The 15,766-nt window shown below is 43.1% G+C and overlaps 1 protein-coding gene across 3 annotated transcripts in view; it reads left to right on the plus strand.

The window, feature by feature from the left end:
* The first annotated feature begins 2,473 nt into the window (after positions 1-2,473).
* The window catches only part of CMSS1 (cms1 ribosomal small subunit homolog), a 556,569-nt gene continuing 543,276 nt past the window's right edge, over positions 2,474-15,766 (plus strand). The window contains exon 1 of one of the 3 annotated variants that reach the window (XM_033940866.1): positions 2,474-2,687. In XM_033940866.1, coding sequence (XP_033796757.1) covers positions 2,655-2,687 — 33 coding nt within the window. In that variant the 5' untranslated portion in view covers positions 2,474-2,654. The remainder of the gene's footprint in view (positions 2,688-15,766) is intronic. The other 2 variants (XM_033940867.1, XM_033940868.1) reach the window with 2 other exon arrangements.

The raw sequence follows: 15,766 nt of genomic DNA on the forward strand, positions 1-15,766 counted from the left end.
GTCTGCCGTCTCTCTTCCCCTATATGGCATCTTCTCTCCTTCTATGCCCCTTCTAGAAACTGTATGCCTCCTCCTTCCATCTCTTCTTTCACCCCCATTGGTCTGGCATCTCTCTCCTCTCCTGCCCTCTTCCACACCTCCCCTCTGCAATCCCTTTCCCTTTTCTCCCTCATTTTCCTTTTCAATTTATTTTCTGCATCTGTCTAGATTACGTTCTTACTACCCTCTCATCAATGTCCTTTTTTACTGTCTACCTAAAGCTTTCCACCTCTTTCCCTCACCCCTAACTCAATCCTTTTCTCCTCATGTGCCCTCCTTTTATTTATCCCCTCCTTCTATCATGTACCCTCTTTCTCCAACCCTTCCATCTAGTACCTTCTCCTCTCTCTGTCCACTTCCATCCAGTGTCTGCTCCCCTCTTTCTCTCCTCCCATTTCCTTCCTGCATTTGCTCCCTTATCTCTCCCATCTGCACTTCCATCCAGCATAGGCTCCCCACAACCATCCAATGTCTGCCCTTTCTCTCGCCATCCACCCCTTTTCAATCAGCATCTGCCCCCTTTCTTTCCCTCCACCACTCTTCCATTCCAGCAATCCTACTCCTTTCTCTCCCTTCATGCAGCAAGGTACCACGATGATTGTAGCTGCTGGCTGCCAGTCCACCCCACTCCGACGTAATTGCTCTGGAGTGGACTCAGCAGCCGCATGCTGGAAGATCCCGCAATGACTCATCTGCTGACTCTTCTCCAGAAGAAGTAAGTTACATTGGAGGGGGTGGACCCGGCAGATGCAGGGAGTTGTGGCAAAGTCCCACAATGACTGTGTCTGCCTGGTCCACCCCCTCTGACGTAACTTACTTTTTCTGGTGCAGAGCCGGCAGACGAGTCAGCGCGGGACCTTCACTGCCTGGCTGGCCCGGAACGTCTTCTCCGACGTCAGAATTGACGTTGGAAAGACTTCTTGTCGGCGGGGGGAGGTAAGATTGTAGCGGTGCGGCTGGGAGAAAGGAAGGGCAGGAGGACCCGGACCTGGCCGGCTGTGCACCCCCTCCAAGCTGTGCACCTGGGGCGGATGGCCCCCCCCCCCCTTGGTACGCCACTGGCTTTAGGTGAGATGCCACTGGCATCGCTGTTTCTGTGATGTTGCATTGTATGCAGAGTCCAGCTTCTTGGTGCTTCAGTTTAACCTTTGTCTATGTATTTTTATTCTATCTCCCCATTTACAAAACTGTAGAGCGTTTTTTAGCGTTGGCATCTGAGCTGTTACCACCGTGGCTAAACACCACATTACAGTTTTGTAAAAGGGGGAGGAGTTAGTTTGTGATTACATACTAGGCGAAGGTGTTTTCTGTTTCTGTGTGTTCGAAAAGACATGGTTTTCTGTTAGGATTGACTGTGTAGGATTGATCTGTACTAGTCTGGCTTGTTTAGTTTTACAATGGGTTTATTGATGTACTGTTCACTGCAGTATGTAAGATGCTGCCTTTTCCTAGATATTTATGTGTGACTTGTGGATAGTTACTAAAAATTATGTTTTTCATACAGATGGGGGGGTGTGTGTCAAAAAATGATGGGCCCCAGGTGACACATATGCTAGGTACACCACTGATCTCCTTTATCATTTTGATCGCTCTTCTTTGAATCTTTTCTAATTCCGTTATATCGTTTTTGAGATACAGTGATTAGAACTGAACGCAATACTTGAGAGGTTACACCATGGAGCAATACAGAGATATTATTTACCATCCCTTTCCTAATAATTGTATTGTTAATAAGATTATATTGTATGTATATGAAAAATGAATGGAAGAAATGGCATTTACAATTAGTACTATTATTATGGAGGTGGGGTCTGGGGCGGGGCTTGGGTATATTTGGGGTGGGGCTTGGACAGGTCTGGGGCGGAGCTTTTGGGGCCCACCCAACAAGAAAGTATTCCCCTGCCTAAGGATCCCACAACTTCAGGGTGCTGAGGAAGGGGCTCTACTACTAGGCCACTTCTCATCTCGCACTGAAGTTTAATTTTTGAAAAATTTGACATTTTTAATCCAAAGTTTTAATATTTATTTTATTAGTATAGATCAACTGTCACACCTTGTAACCAACCAAATTAATTTACAATTTATCCCCAGCACAGAACACTATTTCATAAATCAGGCTCGGGACTGATCGATATAATTTTCCTTTAAAAAATAAAACCTCTGGTTGCACATCCTACCACCCCCGGGCCCCCCGTGGTAAAATATTTAGGCGTAATAAAATTTATAAAATCACATTGCTTAAAACGTCTACCATGGAGATCATCACAGGTTATACTCGAGTTTCTTAATAAAGCATGATCATCACAAATTCAATTCGTGTGTCTTAGTTCTGGGTTTTAATCTCATTGCCAAAAAGCATTAACATTCACCTTGTAGCTTGGTTTTGAACACTGCGATTCAAGCCTCTTCTTCGTTTGTCCATAGTAGTCCGGGTGACAGAGCGAGGTTTGGAACACATATTTCTCCCCTCCCCTTTTAGTTTCGCTCTGTTTGGTGCGAGGTTGGTCTGTTGTCGCTGGTTGTGACGCGTGGAGTTGGCGCGCGCAGTTTGGAATTTGGTGCGGTGGTATTTGTATTTTGGGACATGGGCGACGACTTGGGAGAGGAGTGGTGGCATGAGTCTGAGCAGCAAGGAGAAAATAATGGAGGTAGGTTTCTTCCCCCATTCCTGCTTATCTGCATAGTCTTCAGGGAATACTTTAAGGCTCCCTTTGGAGCGTGGTGTGAATCACTCCAGCTAATGTCTGGAGCTTACTTAGCTCTACCTGATGGATTTTGTTTTGTGGAGCAATAGTTACCTAAGGTTTTCCTCACCTGTGTATTGCGGCACAGTATTATATACTGATATACATGAGTTGTGGACCTGGGTCATCTCTCATCTTCAGCATGTGAACAACACGTGTTTCTAAGCAAATCTGCAGCTCTCTGGCATCATTTGTGAAATCTTTAGCAATGTGCTGGCAATATTTGGGTTGTATGATGTTTATTAGGGTGTTGTTTATTAGGGTGTTGTTTATTTGTAACACTGCTTTTGTTAATACACTGAGGGCCGGATTCTTAAAACTTACCGTGCCTTTAACTAGACCGGCTCCAGATGGTTTAACATGGTACTATTTTACTGCCTAATTATCAGAATGACTCACTATGGTCTTTTCCAGGCTTCCTATTAGCCTCCGCCTCTGCCATGCAAATGTATTACAACGAGGTCATAAATATTAAATTGACTCATTAATATTTAAATAAGCTCTCCTGCTAATTTCTTGATCATGATTTGTTTCTTTAATTCTTGCTTTTGTAACATTTTGGATCCATAAAATGAAGGACTTGAGCGGAATTTAAGCGTATGCTTTGTCTTTTGAATTTCCTTTTCTTTTATGTATAACAAAATTGCTTAACTTTTGTTGCCTGTACAAGTTTAAACTTGATGTGTATACTGAAAATTATAAATAAATAAAAAATAAAGTAAATGAGCACTCCAGGTGATTCTTCAAGTGGGTTACTGATTTTTCGACAACTAAAAATTACCAGCTGGTCTGGAGGTGCTGGTACTGTGAAAAGCGTGTGTCGGGTCAGATTTGGTGCTGGTTATCGCCAGTAATGTTGACTCCTCTCTCTCCTCTGCTCAGATCCAACAAACCAAATCCTGTAATTTCCTCCTCTATAATATTACCAAAATCCATCCTCTTCTCTTTGACCACACTATCAAATCCCTTGTCCATGCTCTCATCACCTTGTGCTTAGACTATTGCAACGAACTTCTCTCAGGCCCCCCAAGCACCCATCTCTCACCTCTTCAATCTGTTCAAAATGCTGCTGCACGACTCATATTCCACGAGAGCCGCTATTCTCACATTACCCCTCTACTCAAGTCACTTCATTGGCTCCCCATCCATTTCCGAATACAGTTTAAACTCCTCTTCCTGACTTACAAGTGCATTCACTCTGAAGCAGCCCCCCCCCCCAATATCTCTCTTCACTTATCTCCCTCTATGCTCCTCCCTGTGATCTCCATTTATCAGGTAAGCCCCTCTTATCTGTACCCTTCTCTTCCACTGCCAACTCCAGACTCCGTCCCTTCTTTCTTACGGCACTGTATGCCTGTAACAGGCTGCCTTAAGCAATACGTCATGCTCCATCCCTAGCAATATTCAAATCCAAGCTAAAAGCCCACTTTTTTGAAACTGCTTTCAACTCTTAACTCCCACTCACTGCTATCAGCTACCTATATCCACTGAATCATTTCCTCTACCATTATCTCCCCAACCCTGAAATGTACTGTCTAAATTAGATTATAAGCTCTTCTGAGCAGGGACTGCCTATTGTATGTTAAAATGTACAGCGCGGCATATGCCTTTCAGCGCTATAGAAATAATAAATAGTAGTAGTAAATGTTAACAATTTCAAAAAGAGGAGTCATTCTCAGCTGCGCATGCAAATGAGGTTCATAAAGGGTTGCAAAATTTATGAGATGAGTCACTGGTGATAGTAATCAAAAATATGTGTAAAGCTACTATCTTTTCTTTATATTTAAGCTACAGTACGTTATTTTGAGGACTGTTTCTTTAAAGTTTAACATTTTTATAGACTGTGTACTAATGTACAGGATCCGAGTTACATACAAATTCAAATTAAGAACGGTTTAAAAAAACGGAACTCGTTCTTAACCCGGGGACTGCCTATATAATAGTTTCAGGGGAAAAAAAATCCCAAAAGCACCCATCTCGGGCACATGCACGTTTGTTGAAAGCCAACACTTGCACCCCCTCCCTTCCATCCCAATAGTGCTGGCACACCTATGATTGACACAACAGCTGCATGTGACACGCACCTATGAAGTGTGTATATATTGTGCTCCAATAAGGCATTTTCATGATATTTGTAGCTTTTTCCTGGCACATGCACATATTTATGCCTCTTTTCATAGACTATTCTGCGTATATACCGTTCTTCATCAGTCCCACTGCTCCCTCTCTACCACCAAATCCAACATTTCTCCCCCTCATCTCTCTCTTCCCCATGCCTCTCCCACCACCAAGCCCAATATTTCTTTCTCCCTCTTTATGCCCAATTCACCTAATTTCTTCATTTCCCCATGTGCACCATCTCTCTTTCCCTCTTACTCGGACACTCATGCCTAACAATTTTTCCTTTTTATTCCCTCCCCACCTCTCTTTCCCTCACTTCTCTATTCTTCCATCCCATGTCCCAAGTAGAGAATGACACGGTGACTGTTACCCACGGGTAACTTGCCGAAATGGGGACGTTAAAAAAATGTTCTCCATGGGTATGGGGAGAAGGCCATTCACTGCCCTGTTAACTGAGGATTGCGCTGAAGATTGCGCAGTCCAGCAGCCCCCCCTCCTTCCTCCCAATCGCGCTCTGGGTATCTCCCTCCCTCCTTCCCTTCGCTGCCTTACTTTAATTTTCATCTTAACAAGCCGCCGGAGCCTTGAAGTTGCATGCGGCTGCCGGAAAGACCTCCTCTGACGCAACTTCCTGTTTCCGGTTGCATCAGAGGAGGACTTTCCAGCAGCCACATGTGACTTCAAAGCGCTGGCAGCTTGTTAAGATGAAAATTAAAGTAAGCCAGCAAAGATAAGGGGAAGGAAGGGAGGGAGGGAGCTGCTGGACCATGGCAGGAGGGGAGGCTGCTGGACCGGGTGAAGAGGGATGGAGAGGAACAGATGCTGTACACTTTGGTGGGGAATAGATGTGAGGACGGGGATGGAACTCGCGGAGGCGGGGACAAATTTTTTCCCTGTGTCATTCTCTAGTCCCAAGTTCATGCTCCCTTCCCTCACTCCATTCTGTGTCCCATGTTCCGGCTCCCTCCCTTCTTTCTTCCATTTTTTGTCCAAAGTTTGTACCCCCTCCTTCTGTGTCCCAATGCAACCCTGCTTTTCCCTTCCTATGCCAACACAGTCCCTCTTTCTCCATTTCATTTATCATCCCTCTCTGTTCCGCACCCCAAAATTTTGCCTCCCACGTTTACTTCCTCATGCCGGCTCCCTCCTCCCAGCCTCACTTCTGTTGTCAAAGCAGCAAGCGGTGGCTCCAGCATGTGGTCCTCTGGTCTTGCAAAGCCACAATCAGTGGCTTGTGCATGTGGTCCACTGACCCAAAAGTCTTCCCTCTGGTGTCTGGTGTCAGAGGGAAGGCTTCTGGGTCAGCAGGCCACATGCATGAGCCGCTGATTGTGGCTTTGCAAGACCAGGGGACCATGTGCTGGAGCCGCTGCTTGTGGCTTTGACAACAGAAGTGTGGCAGGGAGGAGGGAGCCAGCAAGAGGAGGTAAACTTGGGAGGCACAAATTGGGGATGTGGAATGGAGGGGGACGACCAGGGGTGCGTTGCACCACAGAAGGGAAAAGGTGGGTTGTGTTTGGACAGGAAGGGAAGAAGGGAGCACAGGAAGGGAAGCACAGGAAGGGAGAGGCAATACCCCGGTTCGTATGTACGAGTTTGACGTAAGTCGAGTGTTATTAAACAGGGGACTGCCCTGTACAACTATATTATAATTTTTTAAAAAATTTTATCATGAGCCACAGCCAGAAACACACACCTGTGATGATTTTCAAACTACAAATGCACCATAAATGAATCACATATATGTACTTTGTATAATAGGCACAGCAAACTTTCAAATAGTACTGCAACAAAGAAATTTCCCCCTCCCTTCCAGCTAATATGCAAACAAATAATTCAAACCTTCATGAAACCATTCATAAAATCGGTGGACAAATTCCATTCCCTTACCCCATCCCCCCAGGATGTGTACGTTTACTTGTTTATAAAATACAATAAAATAAAATTATTCCTCTTTACAATATTTGGTCAATGGCTCCCATACCTTCATAAAATTCTTCAATCGTCCCTGTTGTATGGCCATGCAACGCTCCGTTTTATATGTATAACACAGGGATTCCCACCAGAATGTGTAGTTCAACCTATCCCAGTTTTTCCAATTTCTTAAGATAAGCTGCATGGCAGCCCCTGTCATCACTAATAGAGGCTTGTTATTATTCGTAGATAGTTGACTTTTGGCTCTCATAAGAGTACCAAATAAAATAGTATCATAATATAAAGCCACTGGATTCTCTAACATATTATTTACTTGGCCCCAAATAGACCTCCCAAACTGCAAAATCAAGGGACAATAGTAAAGTAAATGATCTAAAGTCCCAGCATCAAGATGACAATGGCAACATCTATTTGACTTGGAACTATCTAATTTATGAAAACAAACAGGGGTCCAGAAAGCTCTAAGTAATAAGAAAAAAAACAAGTTTGTCTCATAGATGCTGACATCGTACATCTCATCCTCCAAGTCCAAATTCGTGGCCATTGAGACGCAGTAATCTGATGCTTAATCTCAATGCTCCAAATGTCACGAAGACCAGTTTTTGGTTTCTTATTCAAAGATCCAGATATTAATTTATATCATTGAGTGGCCTAGTGACCCAGGAAGTCCACCTGAAAACAAGACCGGCACACTGTGAGAAACAGTCAGCTGGGGGCTCACACGAATCGGGATCCAAGATGGCCGTGGGCTTACCTAGTTGAGCACCAAGCTGTAGCAACTCACTCTAACAGTTTGGTCTCTGAGTTTTCGATAGTTCCTGCAAATGCTGAAACGGAGAGGAAGGAGTTCTGCTGGGGCCTCGCGGCGCTCCGGAGCAGCTGTTCAAGGCAACATAGAGGAATTACTGCGGTGGATGCAGGATATCGGTTTGCTGTTGGAGACTTCCCCGCTGGAGCCGCACTGCAGAGGCAAGGCAGAGCCGGTCTCCTTGGGTTTGGAGACCACGCTGAGTCCCGACACCAGGGCACTGCCCCCTCGTCCTCAGGTTACAAGCTCCCCGCGGGGGGGAGGGCGAGTACCTGGAAGACAGAGCTCTCTCTACCCCTGAGGCCAAGGAAGAAGCGGCAGGGAGCAAGTAAACAGACTCTCCACAATTACAGGAGAGTCTGATGGAAGCCGAGGACTCAACAGCACTTGGGGATGGATTATTCCAAGATACCCGGCAAGAAAGATCATCAGCTGGTGAGCAAAAAGACACTATATTACAATTATCTCAAATACAAAAACCCCAAGAGGTGACACTAGAATCAATATGGGACCTGGTTGCAAATCTGCCTAATATTATTAACCCACAGTTTCAACAAATAGAAGGAAAAATAAAAGCTCAATCGACTGAAATAAAGGATTAAGAAAAGAAGTAACTGAATCCAAAACTTCTATAGGACATATTAATCAAGAATTGAAAGTCTCTAAACAAATTCAAGATACATTGATTAAGGACAATATTAATCTCGGAAGAAAGCTTGAAGCATTTGAGAACTTTTCAAGGGAAACAATTTAAGGTTGGTTAATTTCCCTAGGATTATTATGGTAACTCCTAGGGAGATGTTGTTTAAAAGATATCTGCAAGAAGTTTGGAAGTTTCAGAGGAGGCTTTACCTCCATTAACACAAGTTTACTATCTTCCTCAAAAACAGCAGCAAGCAACTGTTCAAGAACCATTAAATGTTTCCCAATTATTGGAGCTTTCAGATAAAGAACAAGCAATACCTGCAACTTTATTTTTGACGGTTGCTTTAGCCGCGGATTAAAAACTGGTTACTTGAGACTTTTCTTTAAGAACAAACAAAAGGACTTTTTGGGTTTAAAAATTCAAATGTACCCAGATTTGGCTAGAGAGACCCAAAAACATCGTAGAGAATTTTTACTTTTGAAACCAGGTGTGTTAGCTCTAGGGGCGACTTTCTTTTTGTGTTATCCATGTAAATGTATCATATATTATTCTTCACAAAAATTTGTCTTCGAGCCTTTCCAACTGTCAACTTTCTTGCCAGTATCACGATTGGAAAAAGAAAGTTCTAATGCCCTATAATAAAATGTGGAAGATATCCTGAAACTCAGCTAATTAGGCCTAATTCCTAATTATGATTTGTTCCTTTAATATCGCTTTTGTAACATTTGGGATCCTTAATTGTTTGACTTGAGTGGAAATTAAGCTTATGTTCTGTGTTCAAATTTGGTTTTTCTTTTATGTATGATAAAATTGCTTAACTTTTGCTTTCTGTAGAAGTTTAAACTTGATAAGTATATTGAAAATTATAAATAAATATTAAAAAAAAAAGACCGGCAAACTATATTGATTTGTAAGATTCTTCAGTTCAGGGAACCCCCTCTGAATGGCCTGCTTCAACTGCAACCATCTATAATTTTGCGATTTGTTAAGACCAAATTTGTGTTGCAGTTGTGAAAAATCAAGCAGTTTACCATCAATTATAATACATCCAAAGTACGTATACCTGCCTTCATCCAGTGTTTCCAAATGCCCTTAAACCCGCCTATTTGAATCTTGGAGTTCAGCCAGAGGGTCTGACACGTGGATTTATGAATTGGAATAGGTGTCAAATTATTGATGAGTTTTAAAGTTTGCCACGTGTCTAATTAAATTCTGTTGTCCTTATATAGCCTAGACATCTTTATACTTAGAACATGACTTATGTCTCCATTGAGATTGAGTTGCCATTCCAGCCATAACCAATCAGGAAGATTTTCCATTAGCTTAGGGAGGATCCAATACATATCCTGACACATTATATAGGCTTGATGGTACCTATAAAAATTGGGAAAATTTACCCCACCCTCCGCAATTGGTCTTTGTAAAGATACTAGAGCAACTCTCGCAGTTTTCCCCAGCCAAATAAATTTTGTCAGAATAGTTTTGCGAATTCGTCCTACACAACTCAATCACTTCATCACATAACCTAATTGCAGGAGACATAAACTTACATCTAGATGAAATAGACAATACAGAAGCGAAAGACTTTAAAAACTTTCTTTCGCTACTCAATTACAATCTCCCTTCACCCACTCAAACACATGAAAAAGGCCATCACCTAGATATGGTAGCGATGTCCATAAAGGAAAACACAGACCCTCCCATCTCTCTCTCAAACGGTACCTGGTGTCATGATATCTGGTCCGACCATTTCATATATTATTTCAATCTAATTTGGACCCAGCTAAAAACTAAGACACGCCCACGGACAAAAAGAGATCACCTCACAAGGGGCCATATCAATCCAGAGGAATATTGGTCACAATATGATCTACAAACGAAGATAGAAAAAGAAGGAGTTGACTTCCATGCTCACTGGATGAAAACTAGCACGTCCATCTTAGATAAAATTGCCCCAATACGAAAGAGCAAAAGCTGCTCAAACAAATACAACAAATGTTTGACATCAATCTCCTAACAATGAAACAATCAATAAGACGATTAGAGAGAATCTGGAAAAAAACGGGAAAAATGTCAGACCGAAACATCTGGAAATCCAACATAAAACTCTACAAACAACAGATAAAAGAAAAACGTAAAACATTTTACTCGTCCAAAATCAACTCATCTAATACTGGCTCAAAAGGAGCCAATACAAAAGAACTGTTCAACATAATTACAAATTTATTTGACACCACACGCCACACTCAACCCATGCATAATGCCAAACTACCCTCAGCAAACGAACTAGCACATTTCGACTCAAAAATCAAAAACCTAAGAAACAACTACTCAACAATTTCTGCATACGAACGTCAATCAATTGATATACCAAGAAATGAAATACCAGCGGATATGATCTGGAGTTCCTTTCACAACTCAGATTGGAATAACTACATCAAATTATATAACAAACTAGCTTTATAGCCTGTTGCATTAACGGGTGCTAGAATATATGTGTATGTTTGTCTTTATTTCTTTCTCTCTCTGTCTCCTTAGCCGCTTTTTCCTGTCCATTCTCCCTTCTTTTTACCTCCCCTGTGTCCATCACCACCCCTTCACTGCTCCCCTTATCTAGCAGCAGCCCTTCTCCCTTTGTTTAACCTCCCCCCATGTCCATCATCACCTCTTCCTGTTCCCCCTGTCCAGCAATAAGCCTCCCCTCCTTTTTTTCCCCCCTGTCCATCATCACCTCTTCCTACTTGCATTTCCCTCCCCCTCCAGGTCCCTGTGCAGCAGTAGCAGCATTTTCCCCCACCCTCTTCCCTACTCTTACCACGAAGTGGCCTGCTCCTTTTGGCCCCTCCGCCTTCCATTCCCGTGGTCTAGCCTGCTCGAAGGGCCCCCCCTTCCCTTATTGTGTTCCCCGCAGGCAGGCCCAGCTTCTCCCTGCACGTTACCTTTTTTTAATTCTGTTGCCCTCCCTTGCGTGGCTGCCTGCCTGGTCCCATTGAGCGGCTCGCGGCTGAAGTCTTTTTTGTTGGCGCTTCCCTGCCCTGTGTTTGTTTTGGTGTTTGTCTCTTTGGCTGATGTATGTGGATTTTTTTTTTTCTGTGTCTCTCTCTCCTTTTATTTTTTTCTTTCTTTCAATCTTTCTCTATTGCTCCTTGTCTTTAAGGGTTTTTTTTTCCTGTGTGTGTCTCTCTCTGTTTGTATATGGAGGTGTCATATGTCACCTATTTTTTTTTTTTTTTTTAAATAACTGAAGTTTCACAGATTAAGTTTTTTTTTGTTTTTTTTTTAAATGTATATTACCAGCATTCCCTCCCTCTCCATTTCCCTTCCCCCACACTACTTTCCTGTGCAGCAGCAGCATTTCCCCTAACCCCCCCCCTTTTCCTTCCCGTGGTCTGGTTGGCTCGCTTAATCCCTTTCCGCCCCCCCCTTCCCTTCCCGCGGTCCCGACAAACCTGCTACACCAGCAGCGTCTGCAGCACTGTACACACGCTGCTTCGGGGCCTTCTACTGCCCTGGTTTGCTCTGCTTCTGTGCCAGAATAAATCAGGGCAGTAGAAGGCCCCGAAGAAGCGTGTGTACAGTGCTGCTGGAGTCGGGACCGCGGGAAGTTTTGTAGAGAGTAGCTGAACAGGTCACCGGCAGTAAATCAAGGGCTGCTGTCCTCGGGGGCAGAGTCGTGGCAGGAGCTTGAATTTAGTTTGCGGTCGGGCGGCCGTCCTCGCGCTCCGTCCACCGTGCGCGTGGGCTGCTTCTGCCCTCGGGTGCGCTCGGCGGCGATGCTTGTGGCAGCCATTGTGAAGGGTGGCGTGGTGAGGTCTGTATTGTGAGGTGGAGAGCAGGGAAGGGCGCACATGCGCACTTGTCTTGCCACATCCCGACAGAAAAGGGATCAGGGAACACTCGAAGCAAGTGCGCATGCGCGGATAGCATTTTATTATTTAAGATACTCTAATTCATACTGTGTCTTGGACTCATGTCTCCCAGAGATTATGAAAGCAGCTCCATTAGGCTTTAAATTATCCCTATTGAATTATCTAACCAATAACCTATACAATGGTAATTTCCTCACCAACAATGGTCATATTATAATAACCCCAATCCCAAAAAATTGTAAAGAACCAGCAACATCAATAACCAACTATAGACCTGTAGCATCTATTCCATTTATGGTAAAAATCATGGAAGGACTGGTACACACCCAACTAATGGAATACCTTGACCAATTCTCCCTCCTACACGAAACTCAATCTGGTTTTAGGCCTCTATTTAGCACTGAAACAGTAATTGCGGCCATTCTGGACAATTTGCGCTACTTGTTCAGTAAGGGCCTCAACGCCCTAATCATGCAATTTGACATGAGTTCCGCCTTTGACTTGGTGGACCATGGAAAACTGTTACAATGCCTAGACGCAATTGAAATCAGAGGAGAAGTACTTAACTGGTTTCGAGGTTTCCTTATATCACGCACATACCAAGTCCGATTTAATCACAATCTCTCAGATACATGGAGCAATCCATCTGGCATGCCACAAGGATCACCGCTATCCCCTTTGCTCTTCAATGTTTACATGTCCTCATTGGGTGCACAACTATCCCAGATGGGGATTAAACTATTTAGCTATGCTGACGACTTCACGATAATCATCCCATTCACCAACTCTGTCTCAGAAGTCACCCCCAAAGCAACAGAAGTATTAAATCGGATGGAGCAATGGATGACCGAATTCAGACTAAAACTAAACTCAGAGAAAACAAAATTTTTCATAGCAGCGCCATACCCACTCGACACTAAAGCACCAATGTGCATCAACAACCTTAGTTATCCAATTCAACCCACTATGAAGATATTGGGTGTAACACTGGACCAAAACCTGACCATGAAAGACCAGGTAGACTCCTTGATCAGAAAAATTTTTCACACCCTCTGGAAATTTCTGTCCATCAGAGCTTACTTCGATGCCTCATCATTTCGAATTCTAGACAATCCCTTATTCTGAGTCAACTCGATTATTGTAACATCGCCTACTTGGCACTCCCCCAGAAGTACATGCGGCGATTGCAACAAATTCAAAATACAGCGGTTAGACTACTTTGTGGACTGAAGAAGTTTGATCATGTGACACCTTCCTATCGACTTTTACACTGGCTACCGATGGAGGCACGTGTGAAATTAAGGTTTGGTTGTTTTTGCTTCAAGGTACTCTATGGCTTAGCCCCTAAATACATAACAGACCTTTTCTCTTTCTCAAGCAACAGACACAAGCGAAGCTCACACCTGAACTTCGTTTCTCCACTGGTTAGAGGTTGTAAATTTAAAAGTCATCATCAACATCTTCTCGCACATCAAGCAGCATTATGGGGTAAAGACCTTGAACAATTGCTGGTGCCTACTACCTATGGAGAATTTAGGAAACGCCTGAAAACACATCTATTCCTGAAATACTTAGGAAAGCAAACTATTCAATCTTAGTCCTTAACAACCGAGTGCAAAAACCATCTGTCGCTAAATCTATACTTTGTTTATTCATTCAATCTGTAACTTTGTTTATTCACTCAATCTGTAACATTTCTAATCATTGTAAACCACATAGAACTTCATGGTCCTGCGGTATATAAACTGTTATTATTATTTAACTTTTTGTAAAAGGACCCTTGAAAATAAACTGGCAATATACCCATTTGGTAGCAAACCACAGGCAAAATCATCATCTTGACTGTTTGAAATCTCCCCCACCAAGACAGATGTAGAGGGTTCCATTGCTCACACATTTCCGTGACCTTTAGCAATAAGGATTTTTCATTTACTTTCATCATTTCTTCCAATGTATTTTTTATCCAAATACCTAAATATTTTATACTCTCTTCCTTCCAAAGAAAAGGGAACGTATCAAATAATCCTTTTGTACAATGTACATTTAATGGAAGAACCTCTTATTTACTCCAGTTTATTTTGTAACCAGAGAATTTTCCAAATCTATCTTATCAAATCCAATAAATGTGGAATGGTTGATTCAGGATTCCTCAAATGAATCAAAATATCATCTGCATATGCAGAAACTTTATATTCCCGACCTGCATAAGGAATACCCCGTATCTCCTCTGCCTGTTGAATAGCCAGTAGCAAAGGTTCCAGAAAAATATCAAATAGCAAAGGAGATAATGGACACCCTTGTCTAACTCCCTTCTCCAGACGAAACCGCTCTGAAAAAGTATTATCTAATATAATAAAACCCTAAGCCGCGCATGCGCGCTCCCACCTGCGTGCTCCTGTTTTCTGTGAGCTGAAGGGCACTGCAGGTAGGAGTGCGCATGCGCGCAAATCTCTCTCTCTTTTTCTCTTTTCCTCCCGAGGTGGATGTCGGCCGTGGCTGCTGTCAGCAGCTGCAGACCGCGATGGCTGTCGGTGGCTGCAGGCGGCTGCAGGCCGTGGCGGCTGCTGGCGACTGCAGGCTGCGGCGGCCGAGCGCAGCGGGTGGCGGTCAACCTGAGAAACCCCTGACAAAATGAAAATCGGAGGACTGAGACAGAACAGAAATAGTACCAAGACAGTCAATTAAACTACTGGAGACCATCCACAATTATGAAAAGAAGATGAAAGATGTTCATGGATTCCAGCTGGAGCAATTATATCCAGCTTTAAAATAGGACACCAGATTAATAGTTGCACAGGGAAATGGAGGGAGAGGGAATGCTGCGGCTGCTGCACAGGGAAGTAGGGAAGGAGATAGGAAGAAAGACACAGGGGCAGGGAGAGAGACAGAAAGACAGACAGTCAAAGGGGGGCCAGGGAGGGAGAGAGACAGAAAGAAAGACAGCAGGAGGAAGAGAGACAGAAAGAAAAAGACAGGGGTAGGGAGAGAAACATAAAGAAAGACAGACATATATTCTAGCACCAGCAGGAAGAAGGGAGACAAAAAGAAAAGAAGAAAGACACAGGGACAGGGAGAGACACAGAAATAAAGACAGACAGACATATATTCTAGCACCCGTTAATGTAACGGGCTAAAATACTAGTTTATATATAATCTGGCAGAAGGAGAACTATACAAGGTTTGAATCATTTGTATAAATCCAGAACCAATACCAAACCAATCCATTGCCTGATACATAAAGGTCCATTCTACTCGATCAAAGGCCTTCTCTGCATCCAAAGATACAGAGAAGGTTGGATCATCCATTTTTTTGTTAAGTTTAACATATGAAAAGCCAGTCTGGTATTATTTGAAGAATGTCTTTGAGCAACGAACCCCATTTGGTGCATACCAATAATATAAGGGAGAGCCTTAACCAGATGTAAAGCCAATAACTTAGCTAGCAATTTTCCATCCACATTAATCAAAGAAATAGGCCTGTAATTTGAAATCAACAAGGGATCTTTATTTGGCTTTTGCAAAACAATAGTTAAAGACTCAGCCATAGTACCTGTAATACAGCCTTTAGTCAAAGCTCTCAAAAAGTGGTGGTGTCTCAAAAATT

Source organism: Geotrypetes seraphini, chromosome 4 (genome assembly GCF_902459505.1).
Source record: "Geotrypetes seraphini chromosome 4, aGeoSer1.1, whole genome shotgun sequence".
Lineage (NCBI taxonomy): Eukaryota > Metazoa > Chordata > Amphibia > Gymnophiona > Dermophiidae > Geotrypetes > Geotrypetes seraphini.